This window comes from Myotis yumanensis, unplaced genomic scaffold (genome assembly GCF_028538775.1).
Source record: "Myotis yumanensis isolate MYYU_CA2020_CCGP unplaced genomic scaffold, mMyoYum1.0.hap1 SCAF_13, whole genome shotgun sequence".
Lineage (NCBI taxonomy): Eukaryota > Metazoa > Chordata > Mammalia > Chiroptera > Vespertilionidae > Myotis > Myotis yumanensis.
The window spans coordinates 60,805,242-60,829,460 of NW_027223764.1; the positions used below are offsets into that span (position 1 = coordinate 60,805,242).

Consider the following 24,219-nt stretch of genomic DNA (forward strand, 5'->3'; position numbering starts at 1 on the left):
ATTGCACATATAAGCTACAAGTAGATAAGATTTCTAAATTCTTTCAAGCAAGGTGTTAAACAGAAAACTTCAGAAGTCATATTAGGCATGTTAAAAAGTTGGTATTATTTCAAAATAAACTTTTTGAATAAGTTATGTATTCCTAAAAGGATATACTTTAGCAAGAAATGCTATTTGAGATTACCACTAAGGCTTTTTACTTGCCAAAAGGAATGATTTTTGTTAACTACCACTGTGCGGTAGGTTAGCTGTTGTTTCTGATTTCAGACAGCTGGAAATTAGAGCAGCTGGCCCAATGCCAGCCAAGTCGATCTGGACAAAAGCTGAGGTGCTTAAGGAGGCAGGAGGACCCCACAGGGAGATGCTTTCTGCTGGCCCAGAAAAAGCTCTCATTGGAGACTGGAGGTCAAACATCCTCACCTTGAGACTAGTGACACACTGGAGAAAAGAAATATAAGTCAAAATGTCTCGAGAAAGAAAAAAAAAATACTCGAAGACTAGGACTTCCCTTTTATCTCCATTTTTCCAGAATTATTCTTAAGTTCGGCCAAGGGCATCCCTGGCCAGGGCAGCTTCCTGGAGTGACTAGAGCTACACACTCCCTGTCAACATGAGTTGTTCACTTTGCATATGGCGACCAGGCTATCTTTTTATGCTGGAAGGTCTACTATTTGTTTGCTTATTTATTTTTAAAGTCTCATCCTAGGGCATGCTTATCGAGAAGGGGTGGGAGGGAGCCAGAGAGAAAGAGAAATACATTGATGTGAGAGAGAAACATCAATCATTTGCCTTCCAGACTGGGGATTGAACTGCAACCCAAGTAACCCAGGTATGCGCCCTGACCAGGAGTCCAACTGGCAACCTTTTGGCGCACAGGACAACAGTCCACCAACTTAGTCACTCTGGCGAGGGAAAGTCTACTGTTGCTCTACATTAAAAAGAGCCAAAACAGATTGCCTGATGACTAATAATCAACCCTACCTGGCTTCTACATTTAGAATTAAAGGCAGTTCACTTAAGTTGATGTTCAAGAGAGCATCAGAAAGAATGTATTAATGAAATATTATAATGTAGGCAAACTCACTCAACTATGTATCATTCTTTACAGAACTATCCAAAAAAAAAAAAAAAAATCAGCACTAGGAATCCCATATTAACTAAATGCGGAGATAAATATTATTTCACTGAATGTTTAGTGTAGGAAAAGGAAATATCTGAAAAAACACTGGATTTGCTTCCATAATTCCATACCCTTTTCTTTCTCTATATTTTATCATTAAAAAATAAAAATAATGATTTTATTGTTTAATTGCTTCAGCTGTTCTCAGGGTAAACTCAAAACTGTGTACTAGGCTAGAGCCTATTTCTCCTCGAAAGGATCATTTCTAGCTCAGCTCTCGGAAAGTTAAGAACAAGTCTAGTGGTCACTTTCCAGGAGCGTCCAGGGCCAGTTCTCGCAGCTGCACAGGCCAGGAAAGATTCCTGTGCACAGGTACCGTCTCCTAGGTGGCTCACACAGCCACATTCGGACAACCTACACTTTCTTTTACTAACTTGGAGCTACAAAGGAGGTTTGTTCTAGAAAAGCTGGAAAGACAGGTTTTGATAGCGGCGTTGAACGACAGTGCTCCTTCATAGCTGGAAATGAAAATGACAACTCTACACCCGATAGGAAAGGAGGGAGAAGCATTTGCAAATGGAGGGACAAGAAAATTCTAAAGCTATACAAATAAGAAACTAGTGACATGGATGTTTCCGAAAAACATTTTTTAAAAAAACTAAAATATTTGTAATACAGAATAATTGAACCTCAAATTTCACCCCCATATTGCAGCTACTGAGGGAGAGAGAACGGGGAGAAGCGTGGGGGAGAGAGGAACAAGGCTAGACGCAGCCTTCAGTAAATTCAGTCACGTGTTAACCTGAGGTCAACCTGTCACCCATGCTGTTCACTGGCTACAAGCCCAAAATACAGTCTCACTTGTAACTGCACTTGAAATTCAGAGTAGTTCACTAGCAAGTTAGAATAATTCCTTATGAACAAAAAATCTTTAAATAGAGGAGAAAAGAAAGCAACTTACTTGAAGATACAAGAGGCAAAAAAGGAGGGTTTACAAAGATGGTAAGAGATGTAAAAGAAAGAGGAGGAAGAAAAATTCCTTTTTGCTGCATCCACTAAACAAATTCACTTGCTACTAAATATTTGATATAAAAGCCTATACAAACTCTCTATTCTATTTATCTTTAAAACAAACAGCCAAAAAATAAACTTCAACATTGTCTCAAATTCATGTTGATTCCTAATAATTTTGATTAATTAAAAAATAAATTATTTTAATAAATCACATTTTTAATTGCTTAAAATTGCTCCCTTTTGGCCCTTCAATACATCACATAGATAAGGGTAATTTAAGAAAAAATTGATATGAATCACAAATCAGGGTAAATCTGTGGAGAAGGCATGAAAGTGACTGACAATATTTATATCTTTTTCATTAACATTAGCTTTTTTGGGTGACTTTTCAAAAAAGATAAAATATAACCAACTTACCAGATGTACTTAAGTACACAATGTAAAATAATATACAATGTTTTGGAAAGCAGATTTAATGTAAACAAATCTTTTTAAGTCACATTAGAAATGTTAGTAAACCATGCACATTCAAAAGCCATTTCTTTTGTACTTGTAAGCAGCTGATAAATTAAAAGGACATATTAATTGTTAAAAACCACCCTTGAAAACTGATTTACAAGATTTTTCTTTTAGAAGACAGTGAAAAGTAATCAAAGCCTTTTGATTAGGAAATGTTTAAAGAAATGTGCAATGGTCTGGTATGCCTGTTCCCTAAACAGTATGCATCTGTTCGTTATATCACTGCTAATAGCATAATTTCCCCCCCAGAAAACTCAGAGTCATTGAATTCCACATGGAATCATCAGACATGTGCTTGGAAGTGAACACACTGTTGTGATAGTGTACATCTTAAACATAACTAGGTCAAAACAATTTTTATTCACATATATCCAGGCCATGAAAAAGCACAATGCACTAGAGACAGGTGAAGGTTGGCAGGGTTAGGGCCACTGGCAATAGGTGTTAACAGCTTTAGAATAAAAAGGAGTCTGATAGCTTTCTGCAGGCTCTAAGTAGAAGTCTATTTACATGCAGTGGAAGGACAAGGACCATAATCTAGAGGAGAGCCCAGGAAGTGCTGGCTTAGCACATGCCTGCAGGTCACTGAGCAGGAGGGGCGGTGCTGGGAAGGCACAGAGCATGCAGAAGGGAAATACCAGGAGGGAAGAAGAGCGGGAGAGGAGTGAGAGACACAGACTCACTCTGTCTGCGGTGCGGTGGCACAGTCCGTGGGGTCCCCTGGAAGGAGCCCTGCCAAGGAGAGAAGGAGGGAGCAGAATACCCACCCTGTGTAGAGAGAGACGGGTAGGGAGGTATAATAAAAAAGGGAACTGAAAAATAGAGAAACCAGTCATACTTAAAAAAAAACACAATAGTGTTTCTGAGAAGACAGATTTCATTTTTTAATATAGGCAGCTCAAATTACTAAAAAACACACAATTCCAAACTGATTTGTTTTTCATATATTTTAAGAAAAAAAATATTTTCTTCTAATATTTGTATTTAATACACAAAAAATAAAATATTCTTTCTGACACACATTACATTTATCTTCATATATCTATTTTTAAAGTAGCATATCCCAGTTTTGCAAGCAATGAAAGCATTTAAAAGGGGAGATAAACTGTAGGTGTTAAACAAAGAGACAAAACATCAATTATCAATCAGGCAATAAAAAAATTACCTCACAAAAATTAGTACTTCTTTTTAAGTCATAGGTTTTCGGAGGATTAGCAGATAAAGACCATTAGCTAAAGACAGCAGAACCAAGGCAGCATTAAGAAGATTGAGGATGCCGTGAGAGTCACTACATCAAGAACTTGACATGCAGGCCAGTTATACACGCATGCTGTTTAATCTGAGTGACCCGTGGTTTCTTAGTTTTACTTATTTTAATAGAGATTGTCAAAAGTAGAATACATCTGAATGTCATTTACTTAAATTTCTTCACTTTTCAGATAAAACTGAGTCTTTAAAAAAGAATTTGTTCAATGTCACACAAATAGAGCTGATAGGGGCAGAAACAGAATGTTGGGGAACCAGCCAGAATTGTAAGGAATAGTAATCATGCTCTGTTAACTGTGATTGTTTTGTTCTGATTCTAGCCTGGCTGGCAGCCCCACTTCCGGACCTGGGAGCTCAGCTGGAAGTGCAGCCCGGCCCCCATTTGGAGCTGCCAAGCCTCATGGGAAGATGAACAACTCTGCTGCAGGAACCAGACCGCCAGCCTGCGAAGAGCTGCTCTTCCAGAATGCGGGCAGGATTGGAGTAAGTGCTCATATATGACTGAACTCTGTCTCTGCTTAATTGGCTTGAGAGTGACAGGCAGCATGGACCCATCGATTGGCTACAGACCCAGATGGGTCTCATGTCTTCCTCTTCCTAGCCTCCTCCCTGACTGAAGCATAGCAATAAATAAAACTATTGAAACATTATCACCAAGGAAAATGAGCCTATAAATCATACCCAGTTCAATTTGCAAAAGAAAGTATGCATAATGTTTCAGACCAATTAATCTGTTATAGAAATAATGTTATTAGAAGATTACTAACGTAGTTTACTGGTGTTTACACATTTCAAGAACATTAATCCAAATAACAATTTGTTTGCCCCTCTGTATCAGTAACATTCCTGGCTCAGTTCAGTATAATCAGATACTTTCAATTTCAGAGCGATCCTACATTGTTCGCTATAACATAAGTGATCCACTATTTTTTAAAAAGACCCATATTCTATGTTGATGAAGGAAAAAAAAAAAACAGCTATAAGTTACTAAATAGAATTGATGACCTTTAGAATATCCTAGTAAATACACATCCATTTTTAAAAAATTATTACTTTCTTCATAAATTAACCATAGATGTTTCTGAAAATAGCTTAGAAAATATTTAATAGGGTGATGACCCCAGGCACTCTCTGAAGGAGACCAATTCCAGCATGACAGCAGGGCTGAATCTGGCAATGGCTGAAGGCATTTCCCCAAACCTGAAAAGGGATTATTGCTTGGCTGCTAGATAGCTAAAAGGCATTTTAATCTACATGTTATTGCCTCCTACTGACCAAATACCTGAACAGCCCAAGGCTAATTCCCCCATTCTGACAATGGACTCTGTACAAGTGTATATCTCTGCCTCGCCTCAGGACAATTTGTGTTAATAAAAAGCATGGGGTCCTGGGATGAAGAGACCTTAGACCTTAGACCTAAGACCTAAGATCAGGGGTCCTCAAACTTTTTACACAGGGGGCCAGTTCACTGTCCCTCAGACCATTGGAGGGCCGGACTATAGTTTAAAAAAAAACTATGAACAAATTCCTATGCACACTGCACATATCTTATTTTGAAGTAAAAAAACAAAACGGGAACAAATACAATATTTGTATTTGCATGTGGCCCGCGGGCCGTAGTTTGAGGACCCCTGCCTTAGATCCTAGATCCTAGTTTCCTTTAAACTAGGCTCCTCTGACCCCCAAATGCCTTTCAAAATTATGCTTCATCTCCGGACTCTCTATTAATCTACGCACAGCCTTCTCCAGATTCCTGAACCCTTCTTGATGCTGGGTCAAGAACCCCGGCAACTCTCCATAGATATTACCTGATAAAACTCTATTCTGTTTCATAAATGTTTTGGTTCAAAAGCTTTAGACAAAACTAGTCCTCAACCCTCCCGATGAGTTTCATCAGGGCCAACTTCTACCCACAATACTGGGTGGATGCACTTGTAGGCAGGGGTTTTGTACATAAGCTAACCCAGCAGTCAAAGTCCTTCTCACAGAAACAGGTTCTCTCTGGAGCCTGCAGAAACAGAGCTCGCTGGGCCCAGGCATGGGGCTGTCCTGGGTCTTCCCTAAACCCTCCAATCTCGAGAAAGCCAGCGCCCCTCTGAGAGCCTCGGTTCTTCATTTGTAAGATCAGGCTTGGGATGTGCTGTAGAGTGAATATTTGTGCCTCCTAAAATTTCACATGTTGAAACCTATTCCCCCAGTGTGATGGTTTGAAGGTGAAGCCTTTGGGAAATGATCAGGTCATAGGGGCGGAGCCCACCGACATGGGATCCGTGCTCTTATAATAGAAGAAACCCCAAGAGCTCCCTGTCGAAGAACCAGGACGTGGGCCTCACTAGACACTGAGCTGCTGGTGCTCTGACCGTAGGCGCCCAGCCTCCAGAACTGCCGGAAAGAACTTCTCTCATTTATCAACCGCCAGTCCATGGCGTTCTGTGACAGCTGCCTGAACAGACTAAGGCAGAATGACTCCTTCTAAAAAACTTCTTTAGTTCTTATAATTCAGTTACTCAAATATCTGTCCCTATTCTCACTTGTCCAGAATCATTGCTATCCTTTCACTTTATAACTCTCTTTATAGGACATTTAAAACAATCCACTTTAGACTTAGTTGTTCCTTCTAACACATTCTCTATGCTAAACGTTCCCCTCCTCTGCCCAACAGCCCCAGCCCCCAGCAGACTCTAAATAACTGTGTAAATTTAAATGAAATTAAAAGAAGTTACTATGTTTATCTAGAGATGAAGCTGTAACATCCATCAGGCCTGGACACATATTGCAAGCAGTAAAGAATCTTTAAAAAAAAACAAAAACATGATAATCCATCTTCACTCCCCCAAGACCAACAAGTCAGGATCTCTGAGAGAGGCCAGAGCATAAAAAGGAGAGAGAGACAACCTGGTGAACTAAGCAGCTCTGCCTGCTACTGCCAGTGGGCGCCCATTCATTAAGCTGACTGAACAGTTGCCACCTGAGTTTATGCCTGAAAAGCAAAGAATGTTATTCATTTTATTTCTACCACTTAAAATGACTTCTTCTACTTCCCTACACTTCAAACCCATTTTCAAAAGCTTTTCCCTGTCCTACTTACAGTAACCATCACTCTAGTTTATACACACCCATGTTTCTTGGCAGATGCTTGTCTCAGGGCATTTTTCTCCATCTGTTCATTATGTTGATATAAATATTATTCTTCTTCTTCTAGTACACATAACTACCCTTAGAATAGCTTTGTTACTTTTCTTGGTGTGGACTATAGCTTCTTGATAAGTGACTCACAGAGTAGAAACAACATACGGTGATTAAAATTTAATAGAAGAGGGACTGCAGTACCAGCACAGGATGAAACAGATTCACTTTTTCTCCTGCCAAGTATAGTGAACAACCCTGGATATTATATATAGAGCAAACATACAACTCTGAAGGGTGATGCTAAGGAGACAGATCAGTCAGGGACCTTTAAATCTGAGGAAAAACATGGTAGATAATTCCTGGGTTTTCTTTTGGCCTAGTGTATCCTGGATTAGGTGACGGAGAAGCCAGCACCCAGAAATGCCAATGGGCACAGACAAAAGCAAAAGCAAAAAGGTCTCCAGTAAAACCTGCACTCTTCCAAGGTGCTGCTAGGAAAGAGGTAGCCTAGTAATTCACACATTTGCACACACCACGGACTCAGCCCGACCCCATTCATCTGGCTTTAACACTGTCTTTCATGGATCTTAAGGAATGTATAGGAAATGTTTAAGATACTTATATGGGGGAGAGGAAGGGACTTAAAGGAAAGTAGGTTTCCATACTTAGTAGACTACATAAATATAAATACATTATTAAAATAAAATAAAACAGAACAAATGGAGACCAGCCTTAAAAATTATCTGAGCAGCCGAAACCGGTCTGGCTCAGTAGATAGAGCGTCGGCCTGCGGACTGAAAGGTCCCAGGTTTGATTCCGGTCAAGAGCATGTACCTGGGTTGCGGGCACATCCCCAGTGGGAGATGTGCAGGAGGCAGCTGGTCGATGTTTCTCTCTCATCGATGTTTCTAACTCTCTATCTCTCTCCCTTCCTCTCTATAAAAAAATCAATAAAATATATTTTTAAAAAAATTATCTGAGCAGACAAAACCAGTTTAGTGTTATAAACAAAGTTTAATTTTGATTATTTTGCAAGATTAGCTAGACCTGGGTCATTTCTTGCTTATACCTCTGGAAATCATAACTAAAATTTGAACTATCTCTCAAGGTTGACATGAGGTAACCACTGAAAATTCTAATATAACTAATCACTGTGGAGAATAAACAGCCACTGTTTTCTCACTATATAAGCTGCTTTATAAAAATACTAGAGGCCCAGTGCACCTTCTTGCAGTCCGGGACCCCTCGCTCCTTACTGCCCACCTGCTCGCTGCTCCTTACCACTCAGCTCGCTGCTCCTTACCGCTCAGCTCGCTGCTCCTTACCACTCAGCTCGCTGCTCCTTACCGCTCAGCTCGCTGCTCCTTAGCGCTGCTGTGGAGGCAGGAGAGGCTCCTGCCACTGCCACTGTGCTCGCCAGCCATGAGCCTGGCTTCTGGCTGAGCGGTGCTCCCCCTGTGGGAACGCACTGACCACCAGAAGGCAGCTCCTGCTGAGTGTCTGCCCCCTTGTGGTCAGTGCATGTCATAGCAACCAGATGTTCTGCCATTCGGTTCGGTTGATTTGCATATTAGCCTTTTATTATATAGGATACCTCTGAACTCCATTCCATGTTTTGGTTTGAATGCTCCCAGGTTGCAAATTGTCTTTTTGATGTTAGCATCATCAACTTTTACTAATTACTATTTTGGGGATTCATTGGTGTTATTACTGTTCTTTATGAACCTTTGACACTATATAACAATACCTAGACCAACTATAACATTTCCATAAAAAAGATACACTTAAAACACTAAGTATAAATCAAAATGCAATTTTAAAAGAGGTATAAGTAACATACAGAAAGGCAAAAAAAGAGGAAAAAAAAACAAAGGAGAAAGGAAACAAAAATAAATAAAATGGTAGACCAAAGCCCTGTCATCAATAACTACATTAAATAGAAAGGATGTATAGACATCAATTAAAAGGCAGATTGGTGCCCTAACCAGTTTGGCTCAGTGGATAGAGCGTCGGCCTGCGGACTGAAGGGTCCCAGGTTCGATTCTGGTCAAGGGCATATACCATGGTTGCGGGCACATCCCCAGTAGGAGGTGTGCAAGAGGCAGCTGATCGATGTTTCTCTCCCATTGATGTTTCCAACTCTCTATCTCTCTCCCTTCTTCTCTGTTAAAAATCAATAAAATATATTAAAAAAAAAAAAAAAAGGCAGATTGGGCCTGGCTGGTGTGGCTCAGTGGTTGAGTGTCAACCTATGAACCAGGAGGTTCAATTCCTAGTAGAGGCATGTACCCAGGGTGTGGGTTCGATCCCCAGAGGGAGGCATGCAGGAGGCAGCCAATCAATGATTCTCTCTCATCATTGATGTTTCTATCTCTCTTTCCCTCTCCCTTTCTCTCTGAAATCAATAAAAATATATATTTTTAAAAAAGGCAGATTAGCAGAGTGAATGAAAAAAATCATGGTCTAATTACATGCATGGTCAATGAAATTCACCTTATATATAACAATTTAGGTATTTTAAAATCAAACATAAAAAAGATATACCATGCAAGAAAAATCAAAAGAAAGCAAAAGTGGCTATATTAATATCAAATAAAGGATTCAGAGCAATTTAGCAGATACAAAGAGGAATCTTATAAAATGATAAAAGGACCAATATACCAAGCAGACATAGCAATCCTAAATGTGTATGCACCAAACTAAAGAACTATACATGAAACAAAACTAATAGAATTAGGAGAAATTCCATAAAAATATAGTTGGTGAGTCTAGCAACCCTTCTCTCAATAATTGATAAAACTAAACAATAAAATCAGCAATGATGCAGAACTCAAGCACACCATCAACAATCTGAATCTAATCAACATTTATAGAATAGTCCATCCAACAATAGCAAACGATCATATTCTTTCCAAGAGTTCACAGAACATTGACCAAAAAAGAGATCATAGTCTAGGCCACAAAACAAATAACAACAAACATACAAGAATTGGAATTATACTGAACTGAAATTATCCTAATCAAATTAGAAATCAGTAACAGAAAAATTTCCCAAAAACTTGGATACTAAACAACATAAAAAAGATAAGTATCACATGATCTCACTCCTATGTGGAATCTAATGAACCAAATAAACTGATGATCAAAGAGAGACCCAGAGACAGAGGAGCAGACTGTTGAACCTCAGAGGGAAGGCAGGGGAGGGAGGGTGGGAAGAGATCAACTAATGAACTTGTATGCATATATGCATAACCCATGGACATAGACAGTGAGGTGGTGAGGGCCTGGGGGGAGAGGGAGGACCAGAGTGGGCTGGAAGAGGTTAATGGGGGAAACAGGGGGCCTATGTAATACTTCAACAATAAAGATTCAACAATAAAATAAAATACTTAACATTTCATTTTATCTTCAAGATAAAATTTTAAAACTATAGGGATGTTCTATGGGTTATCACAATGGAATGCTGACATCTCTACCACAGAGCATATACCCAGATAGCTGGGTTTTAGGAAAGTCAGTTTTCATCATGACCTCTCACTGGATCAAGCCTGAGTCCTCCTTCCCGGGCTCAGATCCTTCCTCCAGTTTCCTGCACCCTTCTCACCTCTTGTTGCCACTCAAAGGCAGGCAACTAAGACGTCACCTACAAGTCAGAAAGCCTGCTTCTGGCCTCAGACTGCTGTGTCCAAGTTGCACAATTTACTTCTTGGTCCCAGTTTCTTCCATGCAGGAAGAGAGTGAGAGTAACACCATTCTCGGCCCACTGGAGGTTTCTGTAAGCATCTCGAGGCCTGGGCCTGTGTGCACCCTTCTCATCTTACACTCTCAGATTAGGACAGTGCCCGGAATAGAGTGGGTGCACAAATATCTCTAAGTAAGTGGATATCTGCTTTTCTTCCTTTCCCTGTTCTAATACCTTATTTCATCCTCATATTCCTGTTGGTTCTTGAATTTAAAAATTTATTTGCAGCAATTAGGTGATACCAAAATTCTTAGGAAAAAATTTATGAAAACTTATGTTGGGTCCAACACATTCACATTCCATTGCTCTGCTGCTGTCAGTGGCCCTCCACTCTCCCTCTTCCGAAAGGCTCTGCCTGCGATGTCTATTTTTTCCTATTTCTTTCCACATCCTAAATAGCCATTCCCAAGTATTACAGGGAGTACCTTTCTCCTCCACCATCCTCTGCCTTCCCTTGCAGCCAGATTTCTTCCTCCTATTCCAGGAAATGGTCACAGGAAATGGTTACATGTGCCTCACAAATCTCTGAGACACATTCTATAACCCTCAACTAACTAGGAGAGTGTCAAGAAGGGCATTTAAATGTCCCAAGATATTGCAGGGAATGGTGAAGAACAAGTACTCAGATCATTACTTTCAATCTTCGCAAAGGCTTAGCCAGACTTAAAAAGACAAACAAAACCTACACTAAACTTGGGAAATATTTTTAATATAGCATGCTTTGATTCCCAAAATCACCACCTGACAAACTAGATGTTGCCAGAGTCCCACTGAATCTCTCCATCCCCATAATCAACATCTTGTTTAAATATGTTGGGTTCTTGCTAAAAAAGAATCAAGTGTAACTTTTAAAAGAAAAAATAAAATCTTTGTTATTACAGTAAATGTTTCCAAAATAATTTAAACTAGAGTCCCGGTGCACGAATTCGTGCACTAGTGGGGTCCCTCAGCTTGGCCTGCGGGATTGGGCCAAAACCAGCTTTCCGACATCCCCCAAGGGGTCCCGGATTGTGTGAGGGCACAGGCCAGGCCGAGGGTCCCCACCACCCACCAGTGCACAATTGGGGCTGGGGAGGGACGTGGGAGGTTGACCAGCTGGGGAGGGACCGCAGGAGGGGTCCAGGGTGTGTCCAGTACATCTCACTCAGTCCCGATCGGCCGGACCCCAGCAACAAGCTAACCTACCAGTCGGAGCATTTGCTCCTTGGTGGTCAGTGCACATCATAGCGACTGGTCGACCAGTTGACTGTCTGCCCCCTGGTGGTCAGTGCACGTCATAGCGAGCAGTTAAGTGGCCTTAGCATATCATTAGCATATTATGCTTTGATTGGTTGAATGGATGACTGAATGACTGGACACTTAGCATATTAGGCTTTTATTATATAGGATGAATCCATCAAAGTCCAAAGAACATAAAAATCAGGGAATAAACTCAATATTTAATATTAATATTTAATAGTTAACATTAAAGTGATTAAATATATGTAACTATTCCTTTAAATAAATGTAACTACTTTCTCACTGACTCCTAGGTAAATTTTTAAATTCTATCTTTTAAAGCAGCGGTTCTCAACCTGTGGGTTGTGACCCCTTTGGCGGTCAAACAACCCTTTCACAGGGGTCGCCTAAGACCATCCTGCATATCAGATATTTACATTATGATTCATAAGAGTAGCAACATTACAGTTATGAAGTGGCAATGAAAATAATTTTATGGTTGGGTCACAACATGAGGAACTGTATTTAAAGGGCCAGAAGGTTAAGAACCACTGTTTTAATGGAACTTTAACACTATCTTCACCTATTTCTTTAAACATATTCTGTGTTCCTGCCAAAATCATGTCCTTACTTTGCCCAACTCTATATATGTATCTCCCATTTCAATCTGCAACCCCTCTCAGTTCTTCAGGCTCCTCAGTGTGCTTTTGGGGGAAGGAACCCTGGACTGAAAGTCAGCAGTCTGAAGTTAATAGTACTATTTCAGCCACTGGTTAATTAGGAGACTTTACTATGCCATTTAATCTCCCTTATCTATAAAACAAAGGTATTCAGCCAGGTGATTCCTATAATAAAGGATAACAAGGAAGCATAAAGTCTGGGTTTGTTAGGTGCATTAGGCTGAAAATCTGACCTTCACTTCCCTCAAGATCACAGTAAAACTATCTCAGGAATATATTCAGGAATGTCTTGGAGTGTTCTGCACCATTTACTTTTGTCTGGTGAGCAGGCCTGCAAGTAATCAATCGAGTTTCCAGAAGAGTGAAGCTGAGGAGCCAGAGATGGTATAAACTCCCAGGAAGATGGGACTTCACACTTAATGAAGCCACACTCCACTTAGTGACAATGTTAGAAGAGCGCTGGGCCTGAGAAGATCCTGGAGAAACCTAGAAGGCCCAACGCTCCATCTAGAACAAGAGGCACGGTCTTTCATTTTGCAATTGTTTCTAAACAAATAAATTTCCACATCCTTTGACTTAAAAGAAATATTCCATCACCACTGTCTTTAATGAGCACTTGTTAATAGCGGAGTCCCCTTATTTGGTATTTCCTTCCCCAAATCCTCACTCTATTTCAAAAGTCAATTGATGGGAGAGGCTCACCAAACTTATGTTGAATAAATTAATTATCAGCATTATATTTATACAGAGCACACAAAATTTGTTAATTAGATGAAAAGAAATAACTTACAAACTTTAAAGGTCTACATTTAAGTTTTAAAAACTGGATTGCTGATTATTAACCATTATAGGTTCTTGTTCATTTGTGCTACTAGGATTCCACTGCCAAAATAAGACAAAAGAAGAGTCAAGGCTGGGTAATTAGGCATTCTCTTAACAAGAAGTAGCTACTTGTAGCATATGCCATAGGATAAGGATTGTGGCCATCTGATGACTTTCTGGCTCAGACACAACCTGAACTAAGTTTAGAAAAACTCAGGTTAAATTATGGTCAGTGTATTCTAGCACTAACTATGTTTTGAGATGTAACCTTGAAAAACAACAACAAAGGAAAAACTGCATGGTTATTTTCTACTGTTTAAAACAAACCATTCCCTAACCATGTCTAAAACATAACCTTTAATGCATTTATACTTCCTAACAGCCTCATCATTTGAGAAATTCTAATAATAAAATCTATTTGAAAAATTTCAACAAAAAAAGAATACGTGGCATCATATATTTTCAGAGTCATTTGCTGCTAGAAGGAAGGCTGCATTTTGGACTTCTGTTTCTTTAAGGGTATGGGGAACTAATTCTCTCATAAATATAGGCAATAAGAGAAGACTAGACACTCAAATAAAATGGGTTACAATGTGCAGAATGGAAAAGCTATTAAATGCACATTCACTTATGTAAGACACACAAGAAAAGCTTTAGAAAGCACATATACACCTAAGAGACAAGAAAAAGACAACTTAAAAAAAATTAACAGCCATGGCCGATTCAAAATTTTTAGAGATTAGAGTAAAAAAGGTGGAACAAAACAGCAAAACAGTAAATGACAAGAAAGGGGTTAATTACTTACAGGAATTCTTCTCCAGGATGTTTGGGTATATTTATCGGCATATGTGCATTTTTCCTCTTTAGATTTTTGGTGGCAGTTACACCGAGTTGCCTGGACAAAAACACAATTTTTTATAGTGGTATAATTTTTCATACACCTATACATGGACAAACAAAGTAATTAGGGTCTCTCTTAGGGGGTAAATAGCCTCCTGTCTTATTCAGAGATCGGGTCCTAGAGTCAGCTTACAATTTTGAATAGTTAAAATTACCTTTGGAAATCTCCTTTATTATCCATAAAACATACTACCTATGACTTTATACATATAGATGCAGTAGTATATATATAGATGTAGAATATATATAACAATACATAGCATCTAAAGAATACAATTGTAAGATTTTAAGTATTTCCCTAAACTATGATGCTACTACAATAACTGCAGCACAATTTCTTAAGTTCATTTTTTATTGGACTCTACTGGATATTAAATACCCCAGCCCACAAGTAAGATTGTCTTTTCACATGTCCAGTGCTTTAAGCTCCTTTAATGATGTGCTGACTTTATTGGACTGGAAAACTTTGAAGGATCTCTGTCCTTTGACAAGATCTATCTGGGCATCTCAGTTCACAAATGAATTCTCTACACGTGATTCTACTCAAAGCGTACACATTTAGTCACTTACACAACACAAAGTAATGTATCTATTGTATAAACTTTGGTCTTTCAAATAATATCAAAATTTTTTACAAATAAAAAGAATGATAATGAGAATTTTTCTTCAGTGGGAAGTTGAATATAACCTTATTATTTGTTAAATAACTCCAATAGAGGTAAATATACTTTCTTGTAGGGATACTTATATAACAAATTCTTGACTATTGCATCAAGCTAAAATTACAGGTTTCTACTTTAAAAATAATTACCAATATTCAAAATTTATCTTAATTGCAATTGGATCATTCCAATTTCCACTTACAAAATAAAATCTAATTAAAACAAAAAAAAATCTCTAAGTAGTGACATTTTCCATTTCTTGTAGTACAGACATATTTCCAATTCCTAAGAAATGAGACAGTCATTGAAACAAAATTCAATATATAATTGACTATTGAACAATGTGGGGTTTAGGTGTGTCAACCTCCTGTGCAGTTGAAAATCTGCATATAACTTTTGACTCCCCCAAAGGTTTACTTATAGCCTTCTGTTGACCAGAGCCATAACAACATAAACAGTTGATTAACACATATTTTATATGTTATATGTATTATATATTGTATTCTTTTTTTAAAAAAACTTTATTATTGAAAGTATTACACATGTCCCCTTTTTCCCCATTGACCTCTTCTAGCCCACCGCCACCCCCACCAGGCCTTCACCGCACTGTTGTCTGTGTCCATGGGTTATGCATATAAGCATACAAGTCTTTGGTTGATCTCAGATGAGTGGATATATACTGTATTCTTATAATAAAGCTCCAGAAAAGAAAACATTATTAAGAAAATCATAAGGAAAATACACTTATAATACTGTATGAATTTACTGAAAAAAAAACACACACAAAAAACTGTGTATAAGTGGACCCACACAGTTCAATCCCATGCTGTTCTATTCAAGAATCGATTGAAGAGTCTCTAGGTATTCACTGCAATAGGACTTTTCACATATATAGGAGATGTATAAAGAAGGAAAGATAATATAAAGCATTCATCTTAAGGCAAGCATATGACTTATTCTCTCTTGACTAGTGCGATTCTGGAAATAAGTTCCTCGCTGTGTCTGTGTGCTATCAGACAAAGAGTAAGATTTGGCAAGTATTTGAGTTTTCCATAATTCGGAAAACCTAGTTTTTAGTGATATGCTTTTCATTTCCAACAAAGATTTTCCTTGGCCTGTTGGTATTTTTATGCCATTATGTTCTTGTTATCCTGGCCTTTTATATTATTAGAAACTAAATTATATTTAACTTCGAGACAGTGTATATATTGTTTTCATATGGAACTATATCTGAATCTGTAACCACTATACAATTATAAAGAGTCTACTCAGCATCATCCATGGAGGAGAACCATTTTCTTAGAACACTCTTCACGGTCTCTAACAGACAGCTGTACTGGTACCACAGTCTGATAATCCAGTTTCCTTCTGCTATCAGAGGAGAGAAAACACCTTGTTCTCAGCTCACCAGTACTCACGTCTTTAAAATAACATTAAGAAAAGACATTTACCCTTTATCAATAAAATGATTGTAAATTGGTGAATTTAAAAACCCCAAAACATAAGGCCACTGAAAATGAATGGACAAAGATTTTCTTTTTACCTTGAATATTTACTATTTAGACTGTAAGTTAAACCACATACTTTTAGAGTGCACATAATCTAAAAATAATATAATAGTGCAACTTTGGAAGCCAAAAATAAAGTCAAATTTAAATTCTGGCTATAATTTTATATTGCTCAGTTTAAAAAGTCTTCACTTCACATACTATACTATAATACTTACAAGCTGATGTTCTAATAGTTGGATTTTTTCATCTTTTTTCTTTATTTCCTCTTTAAGTTGTTTTATTTCATTTAATAAATCTTCATTCTGAAACATTACAAAAAATTTAACATGAAGTATTTAATGATATTTAAAATACTCTAATGAGAAACATTAAATCAATGATGAAGACTGAGCAATGAATGATTCATTCATTCAAGGTAAATATTCCTCTTAAATATTCCAGCTATTAGCCTATAAAAGGAACACAAAAAACAACAACAAAAAACACATTTTAGTGTTCAATGAATTCATAGTCTAATGGAATTTGACGTGTAAACAATGAACAATAGCAGCAACAGCTAACGTTCATTGAGTACTCAACAGGTGCCAAGAACTAAGTACTTTTAGGTATCAAAGCATTTTATCCTGACTACAACCCTGAGATAGGTACTATTATCCCCATTTTACAGGTTAAAAAACTGGGACACAGGCTATATAGTACAACAAGTTACACACAAAGCAGTAACTCCAGCTAAATTTCAAGGGATGTATAAGATGTGCCTGTCACTGAAAATGAAGGGCACAACAAGCAGAGGGAACAGTATAATTAAAGGAAGAGTTATTTCATGGCTGGTTCCAAAATCAGCAGAGCCCTGGCTGGTGTGGCTGTTGGCTGGGTGTAACCCTGTGCACCAAAAGGTTGCCAGTTCGATTACTGATCAGGGCACATGCCCAGCATGCAGGTTCGGTCCCAGGTAGGGGGTGTGCAGGAGGCAGCCGATTAATATTTCACTCTCACATGGATGTTTCTCTTTCTCTCTTCTTCTCCCTTATCTTTTCTCTAAAAATAATAAAACATCTTAAAAAAAGATTATTTTTTGAGAAGCCACTTTTCTGAAAACTGCTTGAATCGACTTAATCTATAAGAAATTCCTAATAGTATTAAATGGAAATTTATTGTCAAGTTAAGCCAGAATCCTGTTATATTTTTAAATATAAAGTATCATTACCCTATAGCTAGCCTATTTTGTTTACTACTATTCAATTACCCAGAAATACATACTGAGGAAGTAGTGCAAGCAAGGATATTAGAATATATATATACTAGAGGCCCGGTGCACAAAAATTCATGCACTGGGGGAGGAGGGGGGGGGGGCGGGCGGTGTCTGTCAGTCTGGCCTGCGCCCTCTCATAGTTCAGGACCCCTCGGGGGATGTCCACCTGCTGGCTTAGGCCCAATCCGGGCCTAAGCTGGCAGTCAGACATCCCTCTGGCAGGCTAGGAGTCCTCAGGGGATGTCTGACTGACAGCTTGGGCTCGCTCCCTGCTTACGCCACAGTCAGACATCCTTAGTGCTGCCACCAAGGAGGTGGGAGGCTCCTCCACCGCCGCTGCACTCCCAGACATCTACCTGGCTTGTGGCTGAGTGGAGCTCCCACTGTGGGAGCACACTGACCACCAGGGGGCAGCTCCTGCATTGAGTGTCTGCCTCCTAGTGGTCAGTGCGTGTCATAGCACTGGTTTTTCAACCATTAGGGTCAATTTGCATATTACCCTTTTATTATATAGGATGAATAATACTATCATGTTTCCAGAGAGAAAAACATGTAAGCAAATAATTAGGATGTGTTGTCATCTCCTTCAGATATGTTAGGAACAAAAAGACTTGCAGTTTCTTTAACAAGAGGTCAGAAACAGATATTTTACAAAGACTTTCACATAGCAAGTAAGCATTACAATGAGGAAGAAAAGATTTTTAAAAATGCTGCTATGTAGGTAGGAAGCAAGCCGCATAGGAAGTTTTTACCATAATGAAACGTTTGGGTTTGAGTCACATGCAAGGAAATGTTTGGGCAGATTCCAAGCAGAGACATTATTTGACTTGCATTTTTTAAAGGTCACTCTGAGGTCTTTGGCATTCTATGTAGAGAGTAGAAAAGGCTAAGAAAGCAAGCAGAATGACCTGTTATGCAGCTATTTCTGAAATCTACACAAGAAATGTGGTATATGGAGAGGAAAGAATATCTGAGAGATAGCTTTTTGAGGTAGAACACATAAAATTTATTAATGGATTGGTTGCAACGTCAGAGGGAAAAGAAAAAATAAGAATGATTTTACATTTTTGGTTTGAACAAGTGAATAGATGGTGGCTCTTTCTACAGAGCTGGGTAAGATAGGAAAATAACAATTTGGGAAGGGGTGTGAAGAGATTAATCGAGAGCTTCCTTGTTCTCTGGCTTTTGTCAATTGAGCAAACTGGAATCTCTAGCATTTGATCTGACAGAGAGAGGAGAGAAAAGTCAGGTGTTTATTCCATATCACATTTCTTTTTTGTTTGTTTGTTTTTAATCCTCACCAGAGGATTTTATTCCAATGATTTTTAGGGAGAGTGGAAGAGAGAGGGAAAGACAAAGAAAAATATCGATGTGAGAGAAACACATCGATTGGTAACCTCTTGCATGAGTCCTGACCAGGGCAGGGGCCTGGGAGAAGCCTGTAACCAAGGTAAGTGCCCTTGACCAGAATCGAACCGGGACCCTTTGGTCTGCAAGCCAACACTCCATCCACTGAGCCAAACTGGCTAGGGCCCTATCTAAAAAAAATCTTATATAATAAAAGGCTAATACGCAAATTGTCCCCTCGGGAGTTCAACAGACTGGGAGTTCGACTGCTTGCTATGATGTGTGGTGACCACCAGGGGGCGGCACAGAATCAAGGAAGGCCCCGGCTGGCAGCTGGCAACCAGGGGAAGGAAGGCCCTGATTGGCCCTGATTGCCGGTCAGGCATAGAGACCCTACCTGTGCACAAATTTTGTGTACCGGGCCTCTACTACTACTACTACTACTAATAATAATAATAATAATAATAAAAATAAAATAAAATAAAATGCTGTTATGTATACTGCAATTGGAAAACTCTATTATTATAAAAAAGATTTCCAGTTGAAATTAAAGAGTTTAGGAATTTGAAAAATTCTTAAATCAAGACCAAAAAAAGACAGATTTCAGATCATGAAAGATATGTTTTAAGCTATGTGGCAAATGATGCTATTAAAAATGATGAACATATTTAATTACATGCAATTTTAAAGCATCTATACAATTGCCATCAAAGTTAAAAGCTGGAGAAAACGTAAGCAAACATGACAAAGGGTTTATATCTCAGTATACTAAAAGCCTGTTGAAACACATAAAATCATTTTCTAGGCTCCAAAAGACAAAGAGCCAGTTCTCACAAGCATATGCCATTGGCAAAATGTTCTGTTTAACTTGTTGAAGAATGTAAATTAAAGTATTAAAGATATTATTTTGTAGGTGTTAAATTTGAGAAAAATACCGAATGTGATTAACAAGACTGCAGGAAAATATGACACATTATAAGATACCACAACAGACAAACACATGGCTATCCCAGAGTCATAAAAGTCCTCGCAGTCTTTGACTTGGTTATCCCACTTCTAGGAATCATGCCAAAGAAAACTTTGAGAAAACTTACAACCAGGTATTATCTGAAAGTTTACAAATGTACATCTGTCCCATAAGGGAACAATTGAAATGCAACTTGATGGAGTACTAGACAGCCATCACTCAGTCAGTGCTAAGTTCTGCCACTGATGGAGGAAAGAGCCCCAAAATGAAATCAAAATATAATTAGTAATAACATTGGTAAGCAACATGTATACAGCACTCATCATATGACAGGCACTGCTCTAAGGAAAAATCCTTTTTACACATAAAGATAAGCAAAGGAGAATACAACAGGGGATGGGTTAACTCCAGGAGAGTTTTAAAGGATGAGTAAAATGTTCTGAAGACACAGAAGTGTGGCAGGCCTTGGATTTTAGGGTAAGAGATTCTAAGTATTGCAGACAATACAGAGATGAGGACAAGCACAGCACATTTGGAGAACTACAAGTGGTGCCATTGCACAAAAGCTGTGGTAGGAGCAATGTGGTTAATTACTAGGCAATGGCCAGATCAGAGGGCCATGAGTATCAAGTATAGCCTAAGCCAGGGAATGACATATGAATTTGCATTTGAGATGTCTTTGACAGCTGTTTTGAAGACACACTTGACAACAACAAAATTAGACTAGGGAACTTATAATCAAGATGTAATACTCCAGACAAGTAGGAGCCTGACGCACAGTGGTGATAATAGGGGTGAGAAGGGAGAGGAGAAAAATCAGATTAGAAGATTTTGGTGATTCACTGCATGTGAGAGGAGAACACAGAGGAGCAGTCAAGAGTGACATCTGAAGGAGTGACATAGAGGAATGGCGGCTTAATGGCACATCTTTTCCTCTCCTGCTGACATTTCAACAAGTTAACCACCTATAATTCAACAAAGAAATCCTTGCTCAACATTACACGCATGCCTGAGCGACTGTGCACTGAGACAACTAAAGGTGGGCATCCGGGAATAAGCGGAGAGATGAGAAGGACAGCGCAGAGGGCCCTCAGACACAGCCCTGTGGCTGGTGGCTTGGCTAGGAGAGGGGAGGAAGCAGGCAGTAGCAGGTGCTTCCTTGGGTCAGGAGGAACAGAGAGCTGTGGGGGGCAGCCCAGCAGGGCCAGCAGTGGGTGTGTGTGTGTGTGTGTGTGTGTGTGTGTGTGTGTGAGAGAGAGAGAGAGAGAGAGAGAGAGAGAGAGAGAGAGAACAGTGTCTGAATCAGCAGACGCCTGACAAGTAGTGGCAAGTAGGCCCATCACTGTGGGCCAGGGTGGTGGTGTATCAAACAAAGAAACAGAACTAGAGAGCCCTGCTGCCACTTGGACTCCCAAAACTCACCTCCCATTGCCCTTGGAGTCTGGTCCAGGAGCATATGATCTGTAAACCAAGAGCTATTGCAGTAGAACCGCTGTTTCCCTCTGTGACTGATCCCCAGGAGGGGTGCTTGGGGCAGGACTGCATGGAGGTCAGAGATCACCATTACAGTGAGGGCAAAACAAACCCCACCCCCAAGCAGTATGGCTGTATTGTTTTTTGCTTTTCCTTTCAGAGAATAGGGGCGGGAGAGAGAGAGAAGAGAAGAGAAGAGAAGAGAAGAGAAGAGAAGAGAAGAGAAGAGAAGAGAAGAGAAGAGAAGAGAAGAGAAGAGAAGAGAAGAGAACGCACGCAAAGATGGGAGAGAATCATTGATCAGAGGCCTCCTGCACACCCCACACTGGGATTCAAGCCCACAACCTCGGCATGTACCCTGACCGGGAATTGAAACATGACTTCCTGGTTCATAGGTTCAAGCTCAATCACTGAGCCACACCCCGACTGTATTGTCTTAAGGAAGCCAGGGAGGCTCAAATCTAGGAGAACACAGAGGTAAAAATCTTGCGATTCGGGCACCATCTACAGGAAAATAGTAGAAATACTTCTTCAGAGATAAATGAGAAAGCAAAGGAGGACAGCAAATACCATGAAGGGCTGCAGTAATGACAATGACCAGAAAGAAAATGAAAAGTCCCCAGAAAGCAGGTCAGAACACATGGAAATGTGATATAATCTTGACAGATTTCAAGATTGCAGTTCTGAAAATACTCAATGAGATATGAGAAAATAATGACAGACAACTGAGTTCATTCAGAAAACAAATCAATGAGCAAAATGACTACTTTACCAAAGAGATTAAAACTTCAAAGAAGAATCAATCAGAAATCCTAGAAATGAAGACTGCAATTAGGAGATTAAGAGTGAACTACTGCAGCCCATCTGCAGCCACGCTGTTGCTGTCTATCTCCAGCTGCCCAGCCTGGGGCTACAGGGGCCACAGGGAACTCGCCTCCAGTGGCCAGGGCAGCCCAGAGTGCGAGACCACCTTGCCTCACTTATGAACCTGCTGAAGAAAGAAGCTAAGTGCTGTGAGAAGGGAGGAGATGGGAAAGAGTTCAGAAGGCCTAGAAAGAGACAGGTGGAAGAGGCACTGGGCAGTTTACTAAAATAGTGGGCTTTAGGGTTAATCCCTCTGACCATTCCAGCGCAGACTATTTTCCTGAAGAAATGTCAAATGGAATGTGAGGAAAGAGGAAGAACAACTATTCCTACCATGTATCTCCCGTCACCTTTGTGAAAAGTTCAGCTCATGCACAATAATATTTTTAGACGACAACACTATTTGTTAGTAAATCTCAGAATTGCCCTGCAATGTGCAGCATTAGCAATATATTACCACATAAAACACAGGCCCAGCCCCTGGCAGAGGGGCTCGGATGGACAATGGGCGCAGTTGGACAGGATAAAGAACCTGTGCACCCAGCGAACAGAGGATAATGCAGCAGTGAGTGCTCCCCAACACTTGAGGTCATGACAGGATTAGGGGTAAGTGCCCAGTCGGGAGATCATGTTGACTCCGACATCCTAGAGGACTTGGAAGCAGGCCACCATTTACGGTGTGACACAGCCACAGTGGGAGCAGCTGTGGACCCGGCCTCCAGGGGCCAGACACCTGAGCTGGACTCCCCAAGCTGCCACCCAGTAATCCAGCGATCCAGAGATGGCAAAGCCACCATGCCCAGCTGCCACGGCTGCTGGGAGTAAGAGGAGAGGCCAGATGCTGCAGGAGTGCTCTGCAATGTGCACACTTGATTCTCGCTATGCTCCCGCCCACTACCGCCCCCTCCCCCCTCCCCCCCGCAGCCGCCCCCAGCCTGTTTAGCGCCACTTTGAGCAAAGGGTGGCAGTGAGAGTGAGGGGGTGGGGAGAGACAGGGAGGGGACAACCTGGACAACGGGACAAAGGAGAAGATGGGGACAACACAGTCAGCAGCTGCAGGGGTGGAGCAGGGACCCCGGGATCTTGAAAGCAGTGGCAATGGAGCTAGTAACTGTTCCCCATTTGCAGATGTGCTGAAGTGTTAATGACTGCAACAGCAGCAGAAATCCCGGAGAGAATGGAGAAAAGACTCCCCCTGAGCTGGAGCACCTGCAGGACTTTGCACTTTCCTTGAGGAAAGGAATTTGATCTCCTAGACCAGCGGTTCTCAACCTGTGGGTCGTGACTCCTTTGGCAGTCAAACGACCCTTTCACAGGGGTCGCTTAAGACCATCCTGCAAATCAGATATTTACATTACGATTCATAAGAGTAGCAACATTACAGTTATGAAGTAGCAACGAAAATAATTTTATGGTTGGGTCACAACATGAGGAACTGTATTTAAAGGGCCAGAAGGTTGAGAACCACTGTCCTAGACTAAGGGACAAGCCAGACACCCTGTTGGCGGCCTCGGAGGACCGGAGGCCACATGTGGAACCCACAGACTATAGTTTGCTCTGCTACAGCCTGGATAAAAGTACAGGCTCAGTTGCCTGTACCTAGAGGTTAAGCCACCCATGTGGGGCGGGTAACTCTCTCCTGTACCATCTAGGGAGACTGGACAGGAGGTGTTTGTGGCCAGAGAAGATAAGGATCGTCCACCGCACTCAGCCTCTGCAGTTCTTGGGTGTGG

At 40.2% G+C, this 24,219-nt stretch overlaps 1 protein-coding gene and 1 non-coding gene across 2 annotated transcripts in view; both read right to left on the reverse strand.

The window, feature by feature from the left end:
* CCSER2 (coiled-coil serine rich protein 2) overlaps positions 1–24,219 on the reverse strand; it is a gene marked incomplete at its 5' end in the record, with an annotated part of 46,825 nt that overhangs the window by 11,445 nt on the left and 11,161 nt on the right. Inside the window, 3 exons of the mRNA XM_070431952.1 lie at positions 3,337–3,421; positions 14,316–14,405; positions 16,799–16,885. Coding sequence (XP_070288053.1) covers positions 3,337–3,421; positions 14,316–14,405; positions 16,799–16,885 — 262 coding nt within the window. The remainder of the gene's footprint in view (positions 1–3,336; positions 3,422–14,315; positions 14,406–16,798; positions 16,886–24,219) is intronic.
* Positions 2,897–2,977, reverse strand: LOC139022245 (small nucleolar RNA SNORD121A). Its single transcript, XR_011473630.1, has one exon. It is a non-coding gene; the product is annotated as a small nucleolar RNA SNORD121A (small nucleolar RNA).